This window comes from Balaenoptera acutorostrata, chromosome 13 (genome assembly GCF_949987535.1).
Source record: "Balaenoptera acutorostrata chromosome 13, mBalAcu1.1, whole genome shotgun sequence".
Taxonomy (NCBI): domain Eukaryota; kingdom Metazoa; phylum Chordata; class Mammalia; order Artiodactyla; family Balaenopteridae; genus Balaenoptera; species Balaenoptera acutorostrata.
Window position 1 is genome coordinate 68570476 of NC_080076.1, and position 26629 is coordinate 68597104.

Genomic DNA, 26629 nt, shown 5'->3' on the forward strand with positions numbered 1-26629 from the left:
TTTCTCTTCCTGCCTCACACATTCTCCTCCAGAGGCAGGGCGGCCTCGTGCAAAGAGGAGAGAACCAACGTTTATTAAATGTCTCCCTTGCATGGAGTCTTAACACCCATAATGCCGTGTAAGCGTCGTAATAACCCTGTGAAGTCAGTATTATTATCCCATTTTACAGATGAGGAAACTGAGGCTTGACAGAGCTGAGATAATTTGTCAAGGTCATACCTTGTAAATGTCAGAGCTCTTTCTGGGCTGTTAACAGCAACCATAAAGATAAAAGATAAAAACGATCATGCTAAACCCACCATTTATTAAGCACTGGCTATGTGCCAGGTTCTGGGTTAAACCTTTCTTGTTTAAATCTTCCTGTCAGTACTGTGAAGTAGATGGGAAAACTGAGGCACGGGGACACACGTGCCAGATTGAGGCCCAGAGCGGTACATTCACCTGCCTGAGGCCACATGCAAGTAAGACTTGGAACCCAGGTCTGTCCAACTCTGTAGTCTCTGCTTTTATTCACTAAGCCATGCTTGTCGCCTGGTGTGGCCCAAGGTGCATTTTAAAATTCGTTTCCTTCCCAATGGGAAGGTTTCTCCATTGTTCATCGTATTTTTCGGAGAACAGTTTCCTGCAGGGATCACAGAGCATCTGAGCGCGCCCACTCCTCCTTTTCCCCGCAAGCCCAGATATCCCCGAGCCTCCAGGTTTCCGCTTCTGCAGCCTGGGAGGCGTCTGGCACCCCCTTTGCCCTCCACCATAGAGCCTTCTCTGAGACAACCCAGAACGCGCTGCAGTTCGGCCCAGAGGGCTTTAAATCACCGTCGTCATCTCCTCCCTGGCCTGTCCACTCTGGTTTTGTGACAGGTCTCACCACCTTGTCCTCCTGCAGCAAGTATGTTTCCCGGGCCACTGCCTCCCGCGGCCGGTGTCATCCCCATAGCTCTGGCCCTGACAAGCCAGCAGCCCGGCTGTCGTGTCGGGGTGAGGTGAGGCTCCACACAGAGACCCAGGTTCCCAGACAAATCCAAGCCCCGTGACCGGCAGCTCCTCCACCCGCCTTGGCCCTGGGAGAGGGAAAGGCTCTTTCTTCCAACTGACGGGCTAACTTCTTCATTAACCAGCCCTGCTCCTCTGGCAGCTGAGCCCCCTCCTGCCATCTCTGGCTGCAGCGAGAGAACATCCCCAGCACTCCTCCTCCGATGTCTTCTTCAACTGGCTAGACACCAGGCTTTCCCGTCACATCAGATAGTGGTTTTCCTCCTCTCCCCTCTGCTCTTTTCCTCTCTCTCCCTCTCCCTCCTCTCCTCTCCTCTCCTCTCCTCTCCTCTCCTCTCCTCTCCTCCCCTCCCCTCTCCTCCCCTCTCTTCTCACTTTCCTCTCCCTACCCCCATTCCCAGGGACATGTGCAGATCTTTAAAGGCCCTAGAATCTGGAAAAGATTAAATGCAACCCCCATATATGGGTCAAAACTGCAAAGCACAAAGCTTATGTGTATGCTAAAATTAGACCTGCATCTTTCTCTGTTTTCTCATTGTAAGATTCTGGGTAAGCTTACCGAGGCTGAACTATTCTTTTTATTTTGGTGTGTTTGGGGTTGGGCGGTGTATCAGTTTTCCAGGGCTGCCTTAGAAGTTTACCCCAAACTGGGTGGTTTAAAACAAGAGAAATTTATTCTCTCACAGTTCTGAAGGCCAAAAGTCAGAAATCAAAGTATTGGCAGGTCTTTGCTCCTTCTGATGGGTCCAGGCTAGAATTCTTCTTTGCTCTTCCAAATTCTGGTGGTTCCGGGTGTTCCTTGGCTTATGGCCGGGTCACTCCAGTCTCTGCCTCTGTCTTCACATGGTTCCTCATCCTGTGAGTGTATGTCTCAGATACCCATCTGCCTTTTCTTCTAAGGCCACCTGTAATTGGACTTAGGGGCCACTCTAAATCCAATTTGATTTCATCTCAGGGCCCTTACTTTAATTACATTCGTAAACACCCTTTTTCTGAATAAGGCCGTATTGACAGGGTCTGGGAGGACGTAACTTTTGGGGGGGCCACCCTTCGACCCACTACGGAGGGAGGGCGTGTTCCTGCACAGCCGGTTGTTTCTGCAGTGATTCCGTGGATGGGCAGGGCTCACAGGGACAGTGTTAGGCTGGCAGACCTGTCTTGATAGAGGATGTCCCGAGCTCACCAACCGACCTGCCCTCAAGTAGGCCCCTTGCCTTTGAGCCCTGGGATATTTCCTCTGGGGGAGGAGAGGATATCATATTTTCTTACTTTTTCATTTATCCATTTATTCATTCAACACCAACTCTGGGCCTGACACGGGGATGGGCATTGGAGGGGAGGGGCAGGGAATCATAACGTCCCTGATTTTTACACACTCACAGTGTGGACAGAATGCTGCTCAGCGGGAGAGTTCAGTGAACACTGTCATTTTCAGAGGAACCCTGTTGGTGAGGCCTCTCCCGTTGTGTGGCATCCTGGCACTTTTCCAGGCATCCCAGGAGGTGACACCTCACCTCTCAGGTTCATGTCTGTGCCACCAATTTCCCTTCCTCCAACCTACCCCTGTAAGGTAAGGGAGGAGCTGCTCCGTGCCATGTGTTCCCGATAAACTTCACCTGCAAGGCAGTCAGTCAGGGTTCTGGTTCTTTCGTTCATGCGATTGGTGTGTATCCCTAGGTTTTACTCTGGGCCAAACCCAGTGCTGGATGTTGGGGACCAACAGGGAACAAGACACACCCTCACCCTTGAGGAGCGTGTGCTGAAGGGAGAGATACTGCCAAGGCCATTGCTTGTGTATTTTATATGTTCCTCTGCAGTGGTCGCTCAGAGCATTCACGGCAAAGCAAAGGGTCTGTGTGCTGGGTTTGGAGGGTTCTTAGAAGACCGGCCGGCATCATGCTCCCTCCCGGTCATCACCACACATCACTTCTTTGAGTAAAGCATTGCCCATTTCATCTTCTGTTTCTAAAGTTCACATCTCTCTGGGAGGGATAGTGAATTTCTGAGCTTCCTGGGCCAAGCATACCTTCCTTCCTTCATTCATTCCTTGGACAAACATTGATTGAGTCGCTCTCGGCTCAGGCTCTTTGCAGATGTCATCTTCTTTCACGCTTACGTCACCCCAGCAGGTATGGACGCAAGGGGCGCCTGGCCCAGGGCTGCAGAGTCGGGAGTGGCGGAGCTGGGATGGGCTTCCCTCCGTGTCCAGCGCTAAAGCTGTCACTGGGACACCACGTTGCCCTCCCAACCCAACTCTGCTGAAAAATGGCTCCGCTGCGGAGACCCCAAAAAGGATCCCACACTCTGGGCCCTGGTGAGAAGCGGGAAGGATATTGATGGATCTCCCCTCAGTGTTCCTTTCTGCCCGTCACACCCTGTCCCATTTGTCACTGTTGGTGTTGGTTTAAAGGGCCGCAGGTTGTTCCGTGTGAATGATTTACACCTCTGGCTGGCAAACCGGCACGTCCAGATCAGGATCAATTACCCAGCCGATGGAACTTCTCTTCCCAGAAAAAAGAATAATGAGGTTTTGCCATTAATTTTCGTAAATGCACTATTCCTGGCGACTCCAGGAACCATTATGGAGACAAGAATATTCTGGCTCTAAATCATTCAAGTCCTTTTGTCACTGGGGTGGCAAGATAGCTTATCCATAGATTTATATCCTGTTGTTTTTCAATAGTGACAGAGCTCAGGGGAAACCACCTCAGCCCCAGGACAGGGTGACCAAGGGCGGTCAAGGACAGTTGGAAGAGTTAGAGTTGAGGGTGACAGGAAGGCCTGCCCTCTGTAGGCTTTCAGCCAGATGCACTGGCTTTGGAGGCTACACCTGTCGGGTTACCCTTCAGCACCTTGGCCTGGCTCTCTATAGTCTTAACTTTCCCTTCAAAACCTTAGATGGCGCCTCTGCTCACTCTTAGCTCAGCACCCAGTGACCCAAGCTAGAAATCACGGTGGCCCATCTCTCTCTGAGTCATACAGATTAATGACCACATCTGCTGATTTTATCCTACTGAGGTATTTTTCAAATCCATCCTTTCCAGTCCCAACCCCGTGTCCTCTCTCTCTGTTTTAATCTGCAACCCCTCTGGTCTGGGCCTGTACAGTTAGCTTGTATCTTGGCTCCCCACTGTTCCTCCAGTCTTGCTCCTCCATGCCAAAGGTCATTCTAGAAGGGACACATCTTACTGTGTTGCTCTTCTGCTAAGAAATCTTCCATGGCTCTCCACTGCCTTCAGAGCAAAGCCCCAACTTCTTCCCAGAAATCTAGCCTCTGTAGACTTCTCTGCCTTTGGTTGTGTGCCTCTCATCACCTTGCGTGATCTACTCAAGCACAAAGGCGTCAGGCCCCAGCGCCAGGTCATTTCTGGGCTCATCACCTTTGTTCTCCTGAATCCCTCTGCCTGCCTGCTCAGCCTGTAACAGGTCAGGGCTCACCTCCAGGAAGCCCTCACTGTTACCCCCATCCGTCACTAAGTTACGTACCTCCTCTGTGTTTCCACATCGCCTTGTGTTCACTCCATTCATACGGGTTATTGTCATTGCTTGTGTTCTTGTCTTCCTAGACAGGGAGCACCTGAGAGAGGGGGGTGGGTTTTATTTGACTCTTGGTCTCCAGTTCAGGGTTAGGCACAGGTAGATTCTCAGAAATTGCTGAATGAATAGTTTCCACAGCGTTTTGAAGTTTTACCTTTTTTTTTTTTTTTTTTAAAGTTTTACTTGATTTTATTTATTTATTTATTTATTTATTTATTTTTGGCTGTGTTGGGTCTTCGGTTCGTGCGAGGGCTTTCTCCAGTTGCGGCAAGCGGGGGCCACTCTTCATCGCGGTGCGCGGGCCTTTCTCTATCGCGGCCCCTCCCGTCGCGGGGCACAGGCTCCAGACGCGCAGGCTCAGCAATTGTGGCTCACGGGCCCAGCTGCTCCGTGGCATGTGGGATCTTCCCAGACCAGGGCTCGAACCCGTGTCCCCTGCATTAGCAGGCAGATTCTCAACCACTGCGCCACCAGGGAAGCCCTGAAGTTTTACCTTTTGAGAGAACAGATCAAAAATTATCTTAAAAATTAGAACTTTCAGATCAACACACTTTGCTTTGCGTCCTACCATGTGCCCGTCCCTGTGCCTGATGTTATGGGAGATGCAGATGTGAATGGACCAGGGACTGTGCCTCTGGAGATCTCAAGTTCCAGAGGAGGAGATGCATGTGTCTCTAAATACTTCTGGTACAGGATGGGATGTGCGAGCAAAGGAGGCAGTGGTTTGGCAGAACCGGGAGACGTGGAGAAGATTGCATGGAGGATGCAGTGTTGGCCAGCAGCTTTGGGCGAGCAGCCGTCTGATCATGGTCGTCTCAACCTCGTCATCGTCTCTGACCTGCATTCAGCAAATGTCTAGGGCATGCCAGCCGTGTGGCGGGCCATGTCCAGGTCTCCAGAAAGGCAGAGATACACCCACATATCGGGATGTAAACACAGACTCTTCACCTCTGCCTTTCTTTCTTCTCTTCCTTCTTTCTCCTTGCAGCTCCCCCACTGGCCGCCAGCTGCAAAACCCCTCCCTCCCTCCACTGCCACCTGCTCTCTCCTGCTGCTTCTCTTGCTGGACAAGTTCTCACTTGACTGGGTGTGGACATGTGGTTTCTCTCTCTCTTTCTCTCTCATTTCCTCACACAGTTGTTTTGGCTCCTCTTGGGGAGGAGGAGGGTGTGTATTAGCTTCTCAGGGCTGCCGTAACAGATTGCCAAAAGCTGGTTGTCTTAAAACAATAGAGATGTGTTGTCTCACAGTTCTGGGGGCCAGAAGTCTGAAGTCAAGGCGTCAGCAGGGCCACTCCCTGGGAAGGCTCTAAGGGAGACTCCTTCCTCCTTCTGCCAGCTTCTGGGGGCTCCGGGCGTTCCTTGGCTACGGCCACATAACTTTAATCTCTGCCTCCGTCTTCACATGGGCTTCTTCTCTGCCCTGTCTCTGTGTCCTCTCTTCTCATAAGGACACCAGGCCTTGGATTTAAAGCTCCCCTAATCCGGTATGACCTCATCTTAACTAACTACATCTGCAAAGACCCTATTTCCAAAAAGGTCACATTCTGAGGTTCCAAGTGGATATGATTTTGGGGAGGACACCTTAGCTCACTGCAGGCTGGTGGAAAGAGCATTGGACTTGAAGTATGAGACCTCGGGTGGCTAAGTTAACACTGCAGAACCTCAGTTTCCCCATCAGTAAATTGGGAGCAAAAAACAACCGATCTCATTGGGAGGCTATGAGGAGTAAATGAGATGGTGTATGTGAAAGTGCCCGATGATAGCACACAGTAGGCACTTAATAGATGCTCCCTTGTTTTCTTTCCCCTTTCTTTTCACTCCTCCGATGACTCTTTCTTGGTCCACTCAGACTTCGTCACAAGTCTGCCAGCTCTGCGGCCGCATCCTGTCCTACGCGCACGATGGCTGGGGCAGTGTTGATGAGAGCTAGCTAGTGCTTTACCGCTGACTGTGTGCTGGACATTGGGTTAAGAACTTTACATGAGATCTCTCTTTTAAGCCTCTCTGTCTGAGGTTAACCATCCCTGTTTCACCAATAAAGAAACTGAGATCAGAGAACTGAAGCAACTTCTCCAAAGTCACAATCCCAGTTAAGTGGCTGAGTTACAATCTGGACCAAGATCTCACCAGCTCAAACCCATTCTCTTCCTCAGAAGATTTAGACACGTGGTATTTACTCATTCAAGTACTTTTTTAAAAAGTGAGTCATAAAAAGTAATACCGCCTTTGATTCTGTAATCTAGGGTTTCTCAGTCTTGGCACTATTGACATTTTGGGTTGAATAACTGTCTGATGTGGGGCTGTCCTGTGCTGTGTTGGATATTCAGCAGCATCTCTGGCCTCTACCCACCGGATGCAAGTAGCTCCCCACCCAAGTCATCGCAATCAAAAATATCTCCCCCGGTGGCGGAGCGGTGGATTACCCTGGGCCCGGCAAAGTGGAGCTTGCGGCCATGAGCAGGTACACCAGCCCAGTGAACCCGGCTGTCCTTCCGCATCTGACTGTGGTGCTGTTGGCCACTGGCATGTTCTTCACCGCCTGGTTCTTCGTTTATGAGGTCACCTCCACCGCATCCACTCAGTGTATCTACAAAGCGCTCCTCATCTCTTTCGTGGCCTCGCTCTTCATGGGCTTTGGAGTCCTCTTCCTGCTGCTCTGGGTCAGCATCTACGTATGAGCTCCCAAGGGTTCCAACCAGGCGGCTTCACTGAATCCCTGCTTTTGTAAATGAATTTTTTTTTTTACGACACCAGAAGTATCCCATCGGCTGCTCACAATAAAGGCAGATGTGTGACCAAAAAAAAAAAAAAATCTTCAGACCTTGCCAGATGTACCCTGGGGAGCAAAGTCACCCCATTAATAATCACTGCCCTGATCTCATCCTCACAGTAACCCTTAAGGTTACGCCTGTGATACTCCCCATTTTACAGATGGTCAAACTGAGACTCAGGGCAGAGGGGTGATGTGACGCACCCCAGGTCACAGAAAAACTGGAGTGGGGGGTCACATCAAGAAGAGAAAAATTCAAGGGTGGGAGGAAGAGGCAGCCTAACACCTTCCACACGAAGGAAAAAGTCAGTAGCAGTTCCAGCAAAAGCCAGTCCTAACCTTTCCAAGACCCAGAGGTGACTTCACAGCAGAGTCTAATTCTAAGTGGGATGGAAGGCCTCGCTGCAGGCTGTGTGCTTTTAATAATGTTTAAATAAAACATGGGAGCATGGGTGAGATCTCCGCACCAAGCCTGGCTTGTCAGCAGCCCGAGCAGTCATAAATAGTTAATAGACAACCACTCATGGCTCTACTTCTTTTAAACCCAGCATCAATTATATATGGTTCATGAATTATTTATTTGGTGTTACTCTGGGGTATATTTTGCACTTTCGGGGTGGAGGGAAAAATGAAAAGAATGTGAGGCCTAAAAGAGATGAGGGGATGTCTCTCTTCTGTGTTGGTGAATTTTCCTGTGAGGAGAAAGCCTCCCATGGACGCAATGGAGAGGTTCTCCCTTGAACTGGGATCCGGGAAGACTCTGCTAGATCACCAGAAGAGCTTGGGGCGGCCGTGTTCTGGCAGAGGGTTAACAACCGGCTCTCCAGCGTAGGTGGAATCCCAGTTGGTCTGTAGTGTTTTCCAATCTCCTCTGTGGTGTGAATCTTCCCCCGGGGGCTGGTTTCCAGCTAACGATATGGGGCGTTGGGAAGCCACGCCCAGTGGTACTGTTACATGGCATCTCCACTGGACAGACATGATAGCCAAAAACAACTTCAAAAGCCTGGGCAGAATGTTAGTAAGATTAGGAAGCAGTGTGTTTTGAGTACGTGTTACCTTTGTCTTTAATGTGATTTATTTAATTGTAAGTTGATGTTATTCGATTTTTAATAATACGTATTTGTGTAACAGCTGGCTTGCAAAATTCCTGAAAAGTCAGCAGTCAGCCCTTGCCAGTCTGTGGGAGCTGGTTCCGGCGCATCACAGGCTTGGAGTCTCCTTGGGGCGGGGTCGCCCTGCCCTGGTTCGGAGTAGAAAGCGCAGAAGCGTGGAGTCCGAAGGCTCTCACGTCAAATGTCATCGCTCACTGACTGTCTTTTTTTAAGCCAGATTACTTCACTATGAGAACTCTGTGCTCTTGAGGACGTGCTTTCACCTCATGTATGAAATGGGTGTGATCAGATCTACTCAGAAAGACTGAAGCGAGTAATCCACACCGTGCTTCTCGCCCCACCTGTCACATGGCTGTCCCTGCAGGCGTGCTGGCTGCTCTGTCTTCCCCTCTGGTTCTCTTTCTCCTGAGAATCTGCCCGTAGCTGGCAAGGGCTTCAGGAAGCCCAGAGCCAGATTCTGTTCAGTTTTCGTGTTTGTTTTTGCTTTTGGTTTGTTTTGTTTTTTTTGGCCGCCCCGGAAGACCCATGTTTCCAAACTCTAGGTCAGAACACAGACCCCTCCCACCACCTGCCCCCGGGGGTATATCCACCAAACCAAGAGTTAAGGGTTTCATTTTAAAAAGCTCTCAGTGTTTTTCTCCCACCAATGGCTCAGAACTTCAGAGCATAAAGATGAATTATTTTGGCTGGGAACTGAAGTATTTAAAAAGGCATTCCATGTGGAGGGCATTTGGGGCCATGAGCAGGGTTATAAATAACACCTTTTATAGCTCTCTTGACAGGGAGATAGCTCTCCTAATTACTGTCCCGTTATCTCAGTGTGATCCAAAATGGCCCAACACGTTTATAAACTCCCTGTTCACACACACTGCTTCCCTCCCCACTAGTCACGGCCTCCTGTGCTCTCAGCTGGCAGGGGAAGACATGGGCCTTTGTATCATCCCCACTTCCAGGCACTGTGGGCTCCTTCTGCTTGCCTCCCCACAAAGGTTTCCATACAAAAGAAACTTGGTCCTAAAAGGGACTTAGAACCTGGTGTTGCCAGCCCCAGACATATTTCTGAAGCGGAATTTTTCCAGGCTCTCCTGATCCCGGGTGGTGAATGTGCTTGTCTCAATTCAAGAGGTCTTATCATCTAATGAAATGAGTTTCTTTGTGTCTGCCTCTGAGATGAGATATCTAGATAATAAAATCTATTACCAAAAGCCTACCTAGGAATAATTGGGTCTATTACTCCCTGACTTGTGGCTTTGTTTCTGCATCAAAAACAGACGCTCCAGTAATTAATCAGAATTGAAAGTTGCTAATACCAATTACAAATAACGAATGGAGTCTGGAGATGGCAAACAGAAGAGCAAATACTAATCTTGTCCCCAGAGACTTCATCAGTTGAACTTTTGTCACCTTAGACTTGCTAGAAATTAGAGTAACTTAACCTCCCAAAGTTACTTAAAAAAAAAAAAGAAAAGTGGGAGGAGATAATGATTGAACAGTGCAGGTGTACATTAAATTATTAAAATAAATCCAATTGGAATTGTTTAGATGAGATTTAGCCACGCTTAATTGCATGTCAGAGAGGCTTGGGAAGGTTAATCTTCACAACTGAAAGCACAATCATTGTCCCAATTGGACATCTTCAGGAGACAGTGGTCCCAGGGAGCCCCAGATCAGACTCTTAATGTTTTAAATTCATTTCCAGACTATAATTTGGTTTGAAAAACAATTCATCTCTTTCTGGTGCCTTTTTTTTTTTTTTTTTTTGTCTTTCTTGGCTGAACTTAAACAATGAGAAAGTAGATGGAGACCTCAGAACTTGAGGATAGACCAAGCAATGGTAAAGAAAATGGTTTTTTTGGGGAGAATTGGCTGATTTGGAATTGCAAGCATGTGGAAATAGAAATGGATGAGTGAACTGGTCTAAATTAGAGCTCTTCTGGTTGTAAGTGACAAACCTCGAACTGGCTTAAACAAATGGAGTTTATCAGTTCATCTAATGAACTGGTCCTTTACAGAAAAAAAAAATTTGCTTACCTTTGCCCTCAAACATTGTTTGGCACATAGGAGGTGTAAAAAATGCATGCCAAACGAAGTAGGAGCTTGACAGAAGTGGCAGAGAACTAGGAGTCAGGAGATTAGGTGCAAATCTCAGTGCCATCACTTCCCTACTGTGTGCCTTTGGTCAAGATGCTCACCTTCTGTGTCTCTGTTATCTTATGAAATAGGGATAATCATTGCAACTCCATCACATCATTTCGAGGAAGATTTAATGAAATAATGCATTTAAATGCTTATCACAGGGCATAAAGCAAACTCACTGTCACATCATCATCATTATTACTGTCTTAATTTGTTCAGGCTGCCATAACAAAATACCATAGACTGGGTGGCTTATAAACAACAGAAATTTACCACTCACAGTTCTGGAAGTTGGGAAGTCCAAGGTCAAGGCACCAGCATGGTCGCATTTTGACGAGGGTTCTCTTCCTGGTTCATAGCTGGTGCCTTCTTGCTGTGTCCTCACACAGTGGAAGGGTCTAGGACTGTCTCTGCCTTCTAATCCCATTCATGAGGGCACTGTCCTCACGACCTGATCACTTCCAGAGGCCCCACCTACTAATACCATCACCTTGGGGGTTAGGATTTCAAAATATGAATGGAATGGAGGGCCAGCATTCACACCAAGCAGTCATCATCACCGTCACCTCCATCATCACCACTACCACCACTGCCATCCTTATTGCCATCGTAATCATCATCACCACCACCACCACCACCGCCATCATCATTCACCATCATCACCATCACCATCATCACCATCCTCATTCTCAACACTATCATCATCATCACCACCAGCATCACCATGAGAGTGAGACCCAGAGCAGAGAGCACAGAAGAGCCCCCTCGAGAACAGGCAAGCTCTGAGCTTTAGAGCAGAGGTATAAGCCTAGGCAGTGGTTAAATCACTTCCACTTGGACAGTTCTGGGAATTCTGTCCCCCACGTGCTGTCCCCCCCCCAGCACTGTGACCCATGGGTTCATAGATGCCTCCTTTTTTGTGCTCAGTGTCCTGGGCACCAGCTTCATTGGAATTCTGTTGTTTGCCCAGTCTTGCCTTGGCTGCATTCCAGGTAAATGACCTGGAGCCCATCCTGCTGCATGTCACCTCTGCCGCCTCCCTGCTCACATAATTAGAATCAACACATTCATTTCCCTAACAGCAGTCTAATCTTCCCCCCGAAAAGTTTTCACATGGAAGAAGAAAGGCAAAGATGAGCTACATCTGTCCTTGTTCAGGCAATTTGCAGCTGTCCGCAACTGACATCCACCCAGCTGGGCAGCCGAGCCAGGCTTCCTGTTCGCTTTTGGTGGGAGGTGATGCAGTCGATGCTGTTATTAAAGTTTGGCAGTGGTTTAGACATGCAGCGTCCTGCTGGAAGGAGGCTTATAAACAAACACTCAGGGGGAATCCTTCAGGCTCCAGCCTTTATGAGCTAATTGCTTGGCAGGTGGGGAAAAAAAGACGACTGATGTGACTTCTCAGCAAACAAAAGGAAAAGAACTCAGGAAATAAGATGGTTTTCACTTCTTCTGAGAGGGTGGCCAAACCTTACGAGGTTGTACCCAGTAGCAATGAAATGTGCTATGCCAGGGATCAGCAAATGTTTTCTGTAAAGGCCCGGTAGTAAATATAGTTTACATTTCGCAGGCCATACTATGTCTGTCACAACTACTCAACTTTGCTGTAGCACAAAAGCAGCCAGAGACAGTACCTCAATGAATGAGCATGTGTGTTCCAATAAACCTTTATTTACAAAAACAGACAGGCAGTGGGCCAGATTTGGCCCCTAGACTGTGGTTTGCCAGCTGCTACTGTAAGCTCTTTTGGAAGGAAAAGTGGAGTAGGGAATGCATAGCAGAACTAGATTTAAATCATGGTTCTAGCTCTTCCAGACTGTGTGTACAGGGCAAGTCACCTCTTTTTGAGTCTCAGTTTCCTCATCTGTAAAATGGGCTCTAAGGTAACCTGGATATTAGAGGAGTGTCTTGCACATATTAAATGTCAATAAAGTGTAATTCTCCCTAGTACCCACCTCCTCACCCCTGCTAAAAATCACAAGGGAGTAAACCTGATGAAAGAAGGCTGCCTGGAGCTTTCCTGTTGGCCCCTGCTATGGGGACAGGATCGGTGATGCCAACTTTTCTGTAGCTCATTTGAAGGTCTAGCGGCTCTGAGTTTCCCAAGGATGGTCCTTCTGTTGTCCGTTTCTACCAGGGCCCTCCCACGCCAGGATGCCCCCCCTGGCTCAGCCCACCCACCTCCATCACAAGGACACAAATCAAGATTCTGTGTACACACGTCTCTTGTTAGAATGAGTAGCTGATGAGGGTAGTTTAATGTGGGGCCAACATTGAAGACTGTGCCTGCAGGTCAAGGACACTGTGTTTCAAAGCTAATATTATCTCTGTGTTTTAACTGGTGCGATTTTTAGACAGGGTCTTCAGGATAATTCTGACGTTTGTGCGATGATGCTAATAGTTAAGACTCACTTGACCGGGGCGGGGGGGGGGGGGGGGTGGAGGAGGGGAGGAGATTGCTCTTTGTAGGAGAAGGGTAAACACAACCCTGATTTGTGACTCTGGGGGTTTACATATTTATTGTTTCTGTTATGGACGTCAGCTGGAGGGTGATTTTAAGTTGGGTTATGTATAGTTTGTATTTACTTATTATTGTTGTCATTGTTGTCGCTGTTATGATTATTATTTCTATAACAGCCTACCATTTGTGCCAGGCCTAAACATGGTTTGTACATTCTGCCATTTAATTCTCCCAAAGTCCCTGTGACCTACCTCCAAATCAAAGTGTCATTCTCAGACCAGCAACCTTGGCTGCAGGACCTCAGGCCCCACCCCACACCTTTGAGTCATGATCTGCATTTTAACAAGACCCTCAGGTGACTCACACAGACAGGAAGAGCCCTGATGTAGGTGCTTCACCCTGACTCTGTTACAGATGAGGAGCAGGAGGCCGAGAAAGGTTAGAGACAGGGCTTCTCCCATCCAGACCCTAATCACACAGTCTACTGCCCAATTTAGCTTATGGTCCCTGCCTTTGTATCAGTGATTTGGTGGTTTTACTTCTGTGTCTTTTTCCCCCAGTGACACCGTCTACTTCCTTTCTTCTTCTTCTTCCTTTCTTCTGATTCTTTAGGAAGAATCACTTTCTTCTTAACCTTTCCAGGGTGGGGCCCAAAAGTTAACTACACACCCAGGAAGGGTTCAACTATCTACTTCGGTGAGACATTTGCATATGCAAAACTGAAAACCTGCTATTTTTTTGTTTTGTTTTGTTTTTTGGCTGCATTGGGTCTTCCTTGTTGCCTGCGGGCTTTCTCTAGTTGCAATGAGCAGGCTTCTCACTGTGGTGGCTTCTCTTGTTGCGGAGCACGAGCTCTAGGCACGCAGGCTTCAGTAGTTGCGGTGTGTGGGCTCAGTAGTTGTGGCGCACGGGCGTAGTTGCTCTGAGGCATGTGGGATCTTCCCGGACCAGGGCTTGAACCCGTGTCCTCTGCATTAGCAGGTGGATTCTTAACCACTGCACCACCAGAGGAGTCTGAACCTCAGGATTTTAGAACAGGGGCCAGGTAGTAAATATTTTCAGCTTTGTGGACCACAGAGTCCCTCTGTCTCAACCTCTGAACTCTGAAAGCAGCTGTAGACAAGACATAAACAAACGAATGTAGTTGTGTTCCAATAAAACTTTATTTACAAAAAGAGGCACAGGCCAGATTTGATCCCAGGAGCCAGAGTTTGCGCCTTGTTTGGAACATAAAAGTTGGAAGGGTTTCCTCAAGTGCTGGGATTTGCGTAGTATACTCACAGACCTACTTTAGAGGTTCCGAGGGGCCCCACTCGGACATGGGGCTGTTTTGAGGCTGGTTTTGCCTAGTTCAGACCACGTCTCTCCCAGGACAGCATCTGGCCTCCAGGGAGGGAATGAGGGGAGGAAAGAGCTTCTAGGGGCTGTGGCTGACGTGCTCCCTGGCGCTGGGAGAAAGCCAGAGAGCCTGTCTCTGAACAGAGGGAAACCAGTGAGAAGCCGTTGGAACCACGCCTGCCTTCCCCAGAGCCAAGCCTCTGGATGAGAAGCAGGAGATGACCCTGAGCGGCTGCGAGGGCAGACAGACCTGGGAGAGCCCTGGGCCCAGCTGCGGGGCGGATGTGTTGAGGCTTGTCCCTCCCAGAGGCACGTGCCACCAGGCCGTAACCTTGAGATGTGCAGGGGAGAGAGAGAGAGAGAGAGAGCGCGCAGCGCTTGGCGGTTGCTTTTCCTTCCTGCTGGGTCAATAAATGACTAAATGGACCATGAGCAGCCACGTGGCTGTTGTAATTGTAGACTCCATCAAAGGGAAGATCAGAAAAGTGCACAGAGGGAGCTTCCTTCCGCATCTCTGAGTCTTCCTGCTGGGTGCCCAGGAGCTGACACGTACTGCCTGTCCGTGCTGTGGCCCACCTCGTGCCCCATCTCGTTAAATGGGCACTGCCAATCCTTGGAGCGAGGTGGCATTTTTATCTCTATTTTACACATTTTGAAGAGGCTTACGTAGTGGTGAAGTGACTTGCCCAAGGCTGGATAGCTAGGAAAGCTTGGCACCGGGATATGGAATCAGTCTCCTGACACTAAAACCTGTGCTCTCAATCGCGGTGCCGGGTGTTTCTCAAACATCGAGTGCATACAGATCACCTGGAGATGTTGTTCAAAGGCAGAACCTGAGTCAGCAGGGCTGGGACAGGGCCGGAGAGCCTGCATTTGTGACCGGCCGCCTGATGATGCTGGCACACGGACCTCACTGGGAGTGGCTGGCCCTACATGATACCCTCTCCTTATTCCACAGCCTCTGAAGTCACGGGAAGGGGAGGTTTATGTTTTGTTAAGATGAGGTCACACAGCGGGAAGTGGCTCATTCAGGGTTCAGATTCATGTCGGCATGATCCAGAGTCTGTGTCTTCTAAGTTAACGTCTCCCACCTACCACTATGCCTTTAGCTTGGCTCTCACCTGGGGTCGATTTTGCCTCTCAAGTAATAATATCTTACAATATCTGGAGACCTTTTTGGTTGGCACAACTTAGGGGCGGGGTGCTGCTGATACCTAGTGTGTTAGAGGCCGGGGTTGCTGCTAAACATCCTGAAACACCCAGGACCACTCCCCTCCCCCCGCCAACAAAGATTCATGTGGCCCCAGTGGCAGTAATGCTGAAGTTGAGAAACCCTGCATTTTAGCTCAGCCTTCCTCAGTCCAGAAAATCAAAATCTATCCAGAACCCCTCTCCGGAGGCCACATAGTGCCCTTGAATTAGAGGAGTTAGCATTTGAAACCGTCCCACAAAAGTGGCATGAATAAGTGAGAATCATAACTACCAAAAATGTCCATTTCTCAATGGATGGGTGGAACTTTCCCTGAGTCTGAAACGCGGCCAGGGTGTTCGTGTCTCTGTAACATCCTCTTGCCTCTGCAGATGGAAGCCAATCAAGTCTAGATATCACTGTCTTCATTTCTGGTCGTTATCACGCCTGGCCGTCCGCTGCTTATCAGCGTCTTTTGCTGTTTGTGTCGCACACCGCGTTTTCTCTGACAGTAGCTCCTTCACCTGTTTCTCAGCGAGATGGCATTGTCTCTGGTCCAAGCACAAGGAAGGCCAGGATGGCCTTGATCGCCAATACCAATATCTCTCTGGTCCTTGTTCTCCCTGATCAGTTCTTGTGGGGAACACATCTAATAATACAAGACTATTAACGGGGGTTGATTTACCTGGGAGGGATTGCTTTCCCCGCTCACCCGAGTTCATTCGTGATGGTACTTTGGTTTGTTGAGAACGCCGGCCAGGGCTTTGGTTGTGATGAGGCCATCAGATGTGTCTAAAAAAGGAGGAGATCTGAAGAGGGAAGAAGCAATGTGATAAATAATGTCTCATATGCGCTCAGCTCTTCACGGTTTACAGAGCACCTGAATGTGACTTGAGCCTCACAGTCTTCTGTGTTGAAGATCGGGAGGGAGCTGATATTGATGGAGTTGAGGGGACAGACTCGAGGGTGTGCTCATTGGTGCCTGGGGAGCCAGTGCGGATGTGGGGCTCGTTGCCAGGTCTTGAGTCCGGTGTGGGTCTCAGCCTCACCCCTGTGCTGACTCTCGCTGGCTGTGCCTACCTGGCATAGCTGCTGGGATGTGGTCACTTTGGTCACTGCTGGCTTGGGTGACTTTATTCAGGGGCCGTTTTCCGACTCCGGTATCTGTGGGCAGTGTCTTCAGTCTCTCGCCACGTCTCTCCTGGGACGCTCTGGACATATACGGATGCTGGCAGGGATGAGACCTAACCTGCCCTGGGGGGTTGGCACGTTGGCAGTCAGGATTTTGTCTGATGTGGGGGCATGTTTGCATGACTTGGGACCTGGCAGTGATGGAGTGGGACAAAACATGAATATGTTCTGGTGGAGAGGGGACTGGAAAGATGTGGGGGACCATGTTTGGGGCATTAAAATGGTGAGGCCAGTGGGGCGTGAGACTGAGGTCACCAGATGCCTACATGAGGCGTGTGGGAGGGCCAGGAGAAATGGGGGAGTGGGGGAGAAGAGACCCCCCCAAACTTGCTGTGTTTCACAAGGTGTCACCCAGTAGTTCTGAGAGCAGGGAAGAGGGCTGATGTTTATCAAGCATAAAACTTGCTGTGTTTTATCTGACATTTCAAGCACCTTCCACCCATGAGTCCTCAGCTAGTCCCTAGTGACAGCACAGTGATGCTGTCAGTACTCCCACTTTACAGATGCGGAGACTGAGGGTCAGGGAGGTGGGTGACAGGCTTGCTCATAGTCATGCCGCAAGTGGTGGAGCTGGGTTGCAAGCCCATGTCTGTGTGAGTTGAAGACCTGTGGTGGTCAGACCCACTGCATACGGCCCCCGCCGTGAATGTAGAGCTGGGAGAATTTTTTTTTTTTTTTTTTTTTGCGGGGGGTGCCGAGTTGGGTCTTTGTTGCTGTGCGCGGGCTTTTCTCTAGTTGCGGCGAGCAGGGGCTACTCTTCGCTGCGGTGCGCGGACTTCTCACTGTGGTGGCTTCTCTTGTTGTGGAGCACGGGCTCTAGGCGCGTGGGCTTCAGTAGTCGCGGCACGTGGGTTCTAGAGCACAGGCTCAGTAGTTGTGGTGCACGGGCTTAGTTGCTCTGCGGCATGTGGGATCTTCCAGGACCAGGGCTCGAACCCGTGTCTCCTGCATGGGCAGGAGGATTCTTAACCACTGCACCACCAGGGAAGTCCTGAGCTGGGAGAATTTAAAGATGAATATTTATGGAGTGACTTCTAAGTTCCAGCTACTGCATTAGGCATTTGGGATATTAGGCTGAGTATAGCCCTACTCATAAGGAGCTCAATATAGCAGGAAATTAGAAATTGGAAATTAGTTACAATCTGATGGAGGTATGTGCTTAACTCAGTGACTTGTCCCAATGCACAGAGATGAAAGTGGCTGATTCTACCCAGAGGAGCCAGAGAGGCCATCCCAGAAGAGGTGGCTGTGGAATGGGTCTTGAGGGATGAATAGGAGTTCACTTGTCAGAGTAGAGAAGAGCACTCCAGGTGGAGGAATGGTAGGTTCAAAGGCACAGAGGCACGAAAGGACACGGCACGTTTGAGCACTGTGGGAATTACTGATGTGTGGGTGCACTGTTGGCCGTGGAAGGAGAGGAACCTTGGAAGGTGAGTTGGAAGAAAGACTGTGAAAGCCTGGATAGGCTCAACTGCACAGTCTGGACTTGGGGAGGTGAAGAGGCACTGAAGGCTCTTAAGCAGGAGAGGACTTGATTGGATTAAAAAGATTCTCCCTTGGATGCTGAATGGAATGTGGATTGGAGAGGGGGCTGGACTGAAGAGGAGGACCAAGATGATGAGAACGCTCTGGAGATGGTGATGAAGACTAAATTTGCAGGGGATGGAGAGCAGGGGAAAGAGGCAAGAGATAAGCCCACTGTGCTGATATGAGATGCTGTACTTGAGGATCAGAGAAGGGGCCAGGGGTACATAGGAGTAAGTTGTTCTCACACTTTAACTTCTTTGGATGCAAAACCTGAGGCCACTTGAGAAGTTTCAAAGTCCGGTTCAAAAGTTCAGTAATTCAAAGTTCAAAGTTTCAATAGTTTCTCTATTTCTGCAGTCATGTGGGGTTGTGGGCTGGGAAGATCTATGAGCTTCATTTCCATTTAAATTGAAATAAGACATGTCAAAGGTGGCTTGATAATTACTGCCTGGAGCAATGGCCCTCTGATGGGGGAAGTGTGGTGTCGGTGTACATGGTACAGAGAATTTCTGCATTTGAGGCTTAATTACATTGATATAATTATCTGTCAGGAAAATCAGGTGGCACAGATATGTCATATTTGCACTGGAGCAGAAAAAATGAAATGCCTTTTTTCCTTTTTGCAGGAAGCATTTGGGTGGGCAACTCTGGGAAGTGGGGAGTGAGGTGTTCGGATTCACTCCAGGTCAGGATGTCTTTCTGCGGCTGGAGGTTTTGTGAGGCCCCTGCGGGTGTCAACCTTGAGAGAGTTGCACTCCGGTGACAGTTCTTTATCCCTTTCTGAAGATGCTGCAGCAGAAGTCACAGGCTGGGGGCGGTTCTAGGGCTGGGAGGGCTACGAGCTCTGAGTAGTTAGAGCTATAAGGAACCTTAGAGAGGTTTTTTAAAAGTTGTATTTGCAAACCTTGTGACCCTGAGACTCACAGCGGAGTTACCCGCTGGTGCCTTGAAGCCTGATCACCCTGCCCTCCCCACTGCCATCCTGCTGGCTCCAAAGACCCTCAGCCACATTCCCCTTCTGTGTGTGAGGGTCTCATGCCCTTTCAAGGAGGCTCTGCCTTCTGCCACTCCCTATCCATCAGGAGAAACGTGGGACCCCAAGAGTCAAGTACAGAGCCCCCTTCTCACCACTGTAGCCCCAGCCCGTGGCACTGTTATGACTCGCGTAGCTGGAGCCGGGGTTTAGGCAAAAATGGCTCATCCGAAGTGTGAGAACAGAGAAAGGAGAGAGGCACACACTTGCTGACAGAGAGATGACCTGGGTAGGAAAGGCTCTAATTCTGCTTCTGCCACCCAGTGGCCCAGCAACCTTGGCCAGGTGGCTTCCTGCCCTGGGCCTCAGTTTGGGCCCCTGGTATATGGTGTGTGTGTCCACAGATGTTTACATGATGCGTGGACGTGCGTAGCAGATACATCTGAGACTTTCTGCAGGCCAGCTCTTTATCATCTAGAACAGCCCAAGTTACCTAAAATATTAACTTTCCAGAAAGCTATAAAGGCCCTCAGGCAGTAGCTGGGGGCATTTTAAAACAATCAGCTTGAAAAATGAGAAGGGAAAGGAAAGATAGCAAGCAGGCGCCCGGAGCCCCATGCGTTCTTCTGCCTGGAGATACCGGAGAGTCCTGGCAGGGCAGGGGCACCGCGGTACCCTGCTTGTCCGCCTGGCTAGCTCCATTCTGCCTTTCCTGTTAAACTCTTTTGCCCCAGTGCGTGTCCGGTAGATGTGTCTATACACACACGCAGAAGTGAACACAGGGTGGAGACAAACCAGCATAGTCATCAAGAGGGGCTGTCCCCGAGGTAACAGCCTGAAGGGCAATTTTTAATGTTTTTTTTCCCTTTGGCAACTCTATTTTCTAAATTCTGTGTAATGAACCCTATTAGAACCAGAAAAGAAAGGTAATGATGTATGAAAGAAAAATATAAGAGCACACGGTGTTATATTAGTTTGCTCGGGCTGCTGTACCAAGTACCACAAACCACGTAGCTCAGTAAAACAGCAACGTATTGTCTCACATCCTGGAGACTAGAAATCTGAAATGAAGGTGTCATCAGCACGGCCTTGCTCCCCTGAAGGCGCTGGAGAAGAAACTGTCCCATGCCTCTCTCCTGGTGGTTTGCCGGCAATCTTTGATGTTCCTTAGATTATAGGTGCACCTCTTGAATCTTTTGTCTCCACGCGGCGCTCTCCCTCTGTGGCTTCACATCATCTTCCCTCTATGCATGAATGTCACCATTTCCAAATTTCCCTCTTCTCATAAGAGCACCGGTCATATTGGATTAAGGCCCTCTCTCGTGACCTCATTTCAACTTGATTGCCTCTGTAAAGACCCTGTCTCCAAATACAGTTGCATTCTGAACTACTGGGGATTAGGATTTCAACATATCTTTGGTGGGGGGACTTCGTACCACCTATAAACAGATGTGCTCCAAGAAACGAGAAGCAGCTCAGGGTTCCTCCAGGGTTTTCCTTTGTGGGTGGGGGAGTCACTGGAGATGGGGCCTGTGGGTGAAGAAGTGTCAGTGTTACTGTGACGGCCAGCCTCCAAGATGGTTCTCAGCGGTCCCCATCTCTGCCTTCACACCCCTCTGTAGCCTCCTCCGTACTGTATCAGAGTTGGTCTGTATGGCCAATAGATGGTCAGGAGCAATGGTATGTCACTTGGAGGCTAGGTTATAAAAGGTCTTTGGCATTTGCCTTGCTCTCCCTTGGATCACTTGCTCTGGTAAAGCCAGGCACCCTGTCATGAGGACACTCAAGCAGCTCAGTGGGGGCCCTCGTGGCAGGGAACTAAGGCCTCCAGCCGATAGCCATGTCAGTGAGCTTTCTAAAAAGGACTCTCCAGCTTCAGGGCGGCCTTCAGACAACCATAGCCCTGGCTGACATCTTCACTGTAACATCATGACAAATCCTGTGTAGGTGTCCCACTGCTGTTGCAGCAAATTACCACAAACATAGTAGCTTTAAAATAACACAGTTTATTCTCTGGTAGTCGTGAAGGTCGGAAGTCCAAAATGAGTCTTAAGGGGTTAAAATCAAGGTGAAAGGAGGGCTGGCTCCTTCTGGAGGCCCCAGGGGATGATCCATTCCTTGCATCTTCCAGCTTCTAGAGGCAGCCAGCATTTCTTGGCTCCTGGCTGCATCACTCCAATCCATGATTCCATCATCACAGCACTGTTTTCTTCCCCACTGACCCTCTCGCCTCCCTTTTATAAGGACCCTTACGATTACATTTAGGGGCCACCCAGCTTATCCACATAATCCAGGATAAACTCTCATCTTAAGATTTTTAATTTAGTCACATCTGCAAAATTCCTTTTGCCATCTAAGTGAACATAATCACATGTTTCGGGGATTAGGACGTGGACATCTTTGGGGACCTTATTCATCCTACCATAGACCATGAGCCAGAACCACACAGGTAAGCCACCTCTGAATTCCTGACCCACAGAAAACCATGAGAGAGAATGATATTTGATATTTCAAAATGACTAGGTGTTGAGGCAATTTGTTATGTAGCAATAAATAACTAATACAGACTGGGGGGTTGTAATCCAGAATTTGGTTGTAACACTTGACAGTCGTAATTCTGGATTTATTGTAATGTTTTCCTTGAAATATACAACTAGAAGAGTGTGCAAATCTTAAAAGTGTACAGTTGGATGAATTTTTACAGACTGAAAACACCCTCGTCTGTTTTTAATAATGAAGCCTGGATATAGCCCAGATGCCTCTGTGCTCTGTACCAGTAATTCTCCTGTTTGCTCTCAGATTCATTCCCACCGTTTCTCTGCTGTGCTCTAAACTGTTTTAAGAGCTTGCTTTCTGGTAGGTTCAGCCAAATGAACGGCAGTGAGGGACAGTTGAAAGACAGGAGAAGGAGAGGAACCAGAGCATTTCTCCCTCTCTCGCACTGCCTTGGGGTTGGGGGGCATCCCTGTCTGCAGCGCAGCCTCTGTAATTCCTGATCCCATTTGGGACCCTCCTCCCTGACTACAGCTCCCATTGGGCAGCCCTGCTGTTGCCCGTTGGATGGCCCAACTTCTTGGCTTTTCCTTCCAGCCCTAGGTGTGCAGTGCCTTCCTGTAGCTGTTAATCTCTTCTGGCTTCTCATCTTTTCCATCACCTGAAAAACCAATTCCCTGTATTAAATTCCTTTGGTTGAATGATCTAGAGTGATTTCTAGTTTCCTGACTGATACAGGCTCCTTGGAGGCATTGCATTAAATCCTTCTGGCTTCAACAAAAAAGTATCAGGTTCATAGAATTCATTTTCTGAAAAATGAGGCTATCCTCACTATACAGTCCCTGCAGGTTTCATGTTTTCGGAGTCTTTACTTTGAAAGAAGGAAATGGGAACCTTTGTTATGTATCAAGTACGTGCCACAGTATTAGGTATACCAGATATACGCAGTTTTACATTATTTCATTTGTTCCTTGCAATACTGTTTGTCGCAGAATAACACTGTCATTTTAACAGATGAGGAACTGAAAGTAAGAAAGGGTTAGTAATTCTTCAAAATTCACATAGTGCTTCAGGGTTCATCTCGTCCTAAAGCCAGTGCTTCTCCTGCTGCTCCCATGTTGTTGGTAGTTTGCATCTCCCCCTCCCCACCAGCCAGGGTCCCTCCCGAAGTGTGGTTGGGCTTCAGCTTCCCTGGGTTTCATAGAGCACTCATCAATTTTCAAGGAGAAATACCAGCGCCGCCCCCCCCCAACAACAAACTTATATAAGTGTCTTCTTTGAGGATTCAGGAGGCATTTCCAGGAGGATTGAGATCATTTGAAATGTGGCAGAGTTGGGAGTTCCAGTTGATGTTGGTGGATGGAGCACAGGGCAGTACTGGGGTGAAGCACTTAGCTTGGTGGTTCAGAGAAAGGACTCAGGCCCCACACTGCCTGGGTCTGTGCAGTGATTGATTAGGCATGCCTGCCACAGGCAAAGAAAAGGACAGGAGGAGTCGTGAGGTATTTCCTGACCCTTTGGAAACAGGCAGGCCTGAGCTTGAACCTACGTGTCACTGTCTAGCTGGGTGACTTTGGGATCTTTGATGAGTCTCTCTGTGTCTGTCACCACATCATTAAAATAAAACACTTTGCAGGATGATTATGAAGAAAGGACATTGTCTAGTGACAACTACCTTCTCCCTAGTCCCCTTCCAGCTGGAGGTTGGGCTCTTTCTCAGTCTTAAATAAGAGAATCTGATGCATCACTTGGGGTTTTCTAAGGGGCACCCCAACTCTTTCCCAAAGTGGGACTGAACACTTCCTGCTAATGCTCACCCCATTGCCAGCATGGCCTTGGAGCTCTTGCCAGGACACAATGCACGGGGCTTTTACTTTCCCCCATAGCCTCCTTTCTCTCAGGCAAGTGACCCTTGGACAATTTGAATGAAACAGCGGCAGTTCCTCATAACCTTGCTTTCTGGGAAGACTCCCCCCAGCTCTGGAGACACAGGCATCCTTGGATGAAGCAGGAGCAAATAGAGGCAAAGGGGAAAATAGCTGTGGGCTGGGGTCAGGAGACCTGGGTCCACTCTAGCCTGTCATGTCTTGGGTGCATGTCCCTGGGCAAGTGACTTAACCTTCCTGAGGCTCAGCCTGCTCATCTGTAAAATGGGGATAATGAGGCTGCCATGAGAGGCATTGAGCAGGTGGACCAGGGAGTTGTTTATTGCAGTGCAGAGAGAAATGAAGTCCTGTATTTTTAATTTTCTGATAATAAAAGTAAATCATATTCTTTGCAGAATATCGGGAGAAGTATAAAAAAGGGGGGAAGAATCACCTGATATCTCACTGCACAGAGATAATAGCTCTGCTACGAGTTTGTTGTAATGTTCTCGCGTTACTTTTTATGTGTTTATATTGTACGTGATTCTGAGGGTTTTTATAAAGATAACGTGAGATAACGGTTTTTTTCAAACATTTAGTAGCACGCCTGCCCACGTGAGAAATAGAAATAAATACGTTCATTTATTAACTATTCACAAATACTTATTAAGTATGTGCTATGTTTCAGACTGGGAATATTTGTGTGTGTATCTGTAAATACACAGGAGAACACACATTCACACGTATACATATTTATGTATTTACATTTATACATTTACATTTCTATATACTACATGTATACTTTATATAAACGTATATTGATACACATTTACACAGCATATGCATGTGCGTATAATTTTTTCTTAACACAAGGCTCTGTAACATGAAGTTTCTATTTGTCATTAGCACATAAGAAAAGAATAACAAGATGAATTTTCATCAGGTTTTGAGGATGTTTTGAGATAGTCTGATCTATAATACAAACTAGGTGAAATTAACTTTGGGAGGCCTTGCGGGACACCTCCAAAGTTTAGAGAGGCAACCTCCAGAGCCACAGAAAGTGACATAGGAGAGTCCTGTGCATCTGCAGGCAGGAGAGGGTCCTCTGAAGATTGAGATGCCCGGGGCAGAGAAACCAGACAAGAGTTTTAAATATTAGCCTCTAATGGAACATCACATGAGGAGATGATTTTAATTGCAGCCACTAATTATCATACAAACTGCTCCCAACACGGGCGATTCCACACAGCACGTTCCAGGGAGAGCAGCTTGGGAGTTTAACAAGGGTTGACGACTCTCTCATGTGATGCGAGGAGGCTGGCGCATACACATACCTCGTAGTCTTGTGTTGATCTCTGTGTGCGTGGTGTGTATTATGTGTGCCTTAGTGAGTGTCCCTCCTTCATTCACCTCTTACAGTCATGCAGTAACGCCATTCACTCAATCCCAAAACATATCGAGTGCCTGCTCTGTTCTAGACAGCAGCAATACAGAAAGATCAGGGCCCTGAAAGAATGATGCTCATGGAAGTTACGATTTTATCTACACTGCCTGTGCCTAGATCAGTGCTGCTGGCACATAGTTCATGCTCAGTAGATGCTTATTGAATGAATGGTATGGCAGTATATATATATATATATGTATATATATATATATAAAAAAAATGAATATATAATAATCTATGTTAGTATGTTGTGTGTCTATTACAATGTATATCACTACATTGTAGCTGAGGAGTAATATGGACATAGGGTATATTTATTAGTAGGTTTCTATTGTATACATCTTACTGTCTAAATAGTTTTGTTCCCTAATTTTCCCCCCAACTTCTTCCTGCTCCAAGCCCCCAAAGAGAGAGAAAAACAGAGAAGATCAAGCTCACACTTGGCCTCAAAACACAATCCCATTTGCGTAGCAGTCCTGACCCGATCCTGAGCGCTGCTGGTCACGGAGGTGGAAGAAGGCCCGAGGGGGGGCCTCCCCTGTGCCCCCTTCTCCTGGTGCACCACCCTCCATGTCTCTTGAGCCGTCTCTGGCTTGGGCCTTGTTTTGTCTGCCCCCAGGAGACTAGTGTGGGCACCGCATCCATTTCGCCTAATGACTTGGTCTTGGCAATCAGCAGACTAGTTGGTTTTCAAGTTGAAACAGGAAAGGTTTGCTGATTGCTGATTACACAGACTCTGAATTTCCCAAATCCGTCTCCCTGGGAGGTTCCTGCTGAGCCTGAGGCACGTCCCCAGGCAGATGGGGGTGGGGCGCGGAGGGCAAGGGGCACAGTGGAGGGTGGCAGTAGTGGCAGGTCCCCGGAATCACAGGCCTCATCTGTCTGTTGATGGTTTTCTTGCTCTCAGCATTCCTTGCTCTGCCTAGTTAACTCACCCTCTAAGCTGCCCTTGCTTTCCACCCCTGTCTTTCCTCTGCAGATGGTGAAAAAGCTTTCAGAGTCCTGCATTCCAGCCTCCTTATTCTCTGCGTGACCTTGGCAAACCTCCCCGGTGATGTGGGGACACCCACCCAATTGCTCCTTGTTCCCCTCTGAGCGTTGAAACGTAGTAATGCCACCACTGGCCAAGCCTTTCCTCTCTGCCAAGCTCATTCGATCCTCACAACAGCCCTGGGAAGGGGACTACGGCTGCCCCCGTTTTACCCATGGGGATCAGAGAGGTTGAATAACTTGCTGAAAGTCACACAGCCAGTGAGTGGTAGAGCTGGGATTCGAACCCAGGCATCCTGGCTCCAGAGCCTACTTTCACTTTCATGATATTACGGATCTGATGCATCTCAGGTCCCTATTTCCTCTGCTCACCTGCTTGGTCTTGGCTCAGAGCCACCTGTCCCTAAGACCCAGCATCCTTCCCCTCCCTGTCCTCTGTCCGCCAGGAGGCTTCATGCGGATCGAGACTGTTAAGACCTCGTTGCTCCCTCCGTGTGATGTTGACATGGGCCAAGGTCACCCAGGCACAACCAGGAGGGGACATCTGGGCTCTTCTCTCTCAGCTTGTGTGGCCTAAGGGCCTCACCTGAGAACCCAAGACTTGGCTGTCC

General features: G+C 48.6%; 2 protein-coding genes across 5 annotated transcripts in view; both read left to right on the forward strand.

Annotated features, from left to right (window-relative positions):
• Window positions 1-26629, forward strand: part of MYO18B (myosin XVIIIB) — a 236605-nt gene that overhangs the window by 173895 nt on the left and 36081 nt on the right. The window lies entirely within an intron of this gene.
• LOC103002115 (transmembrane protein 258-like) lies at window positions 6968-7207 on the forward strand. Its single transcript, XM_057525935.1, has one exon. The coding sequence runs from the start codon at window positions 6983-6985 to the stop codon at window positions 7205-7207; it is 225 nt and encodes a 74-aa protein (XP_057381918.1). The 5' UTR covers window positions 6968-6982.

Coding starts and splice junctions, on each gene's coding strand:
- LOC103002115 (XM_057525935.1), top strand. CDS start 6,983: ATGAGCAGGTACACCAGCCCAGTGAACCCGGCTGTCCTTCCGCATCTG.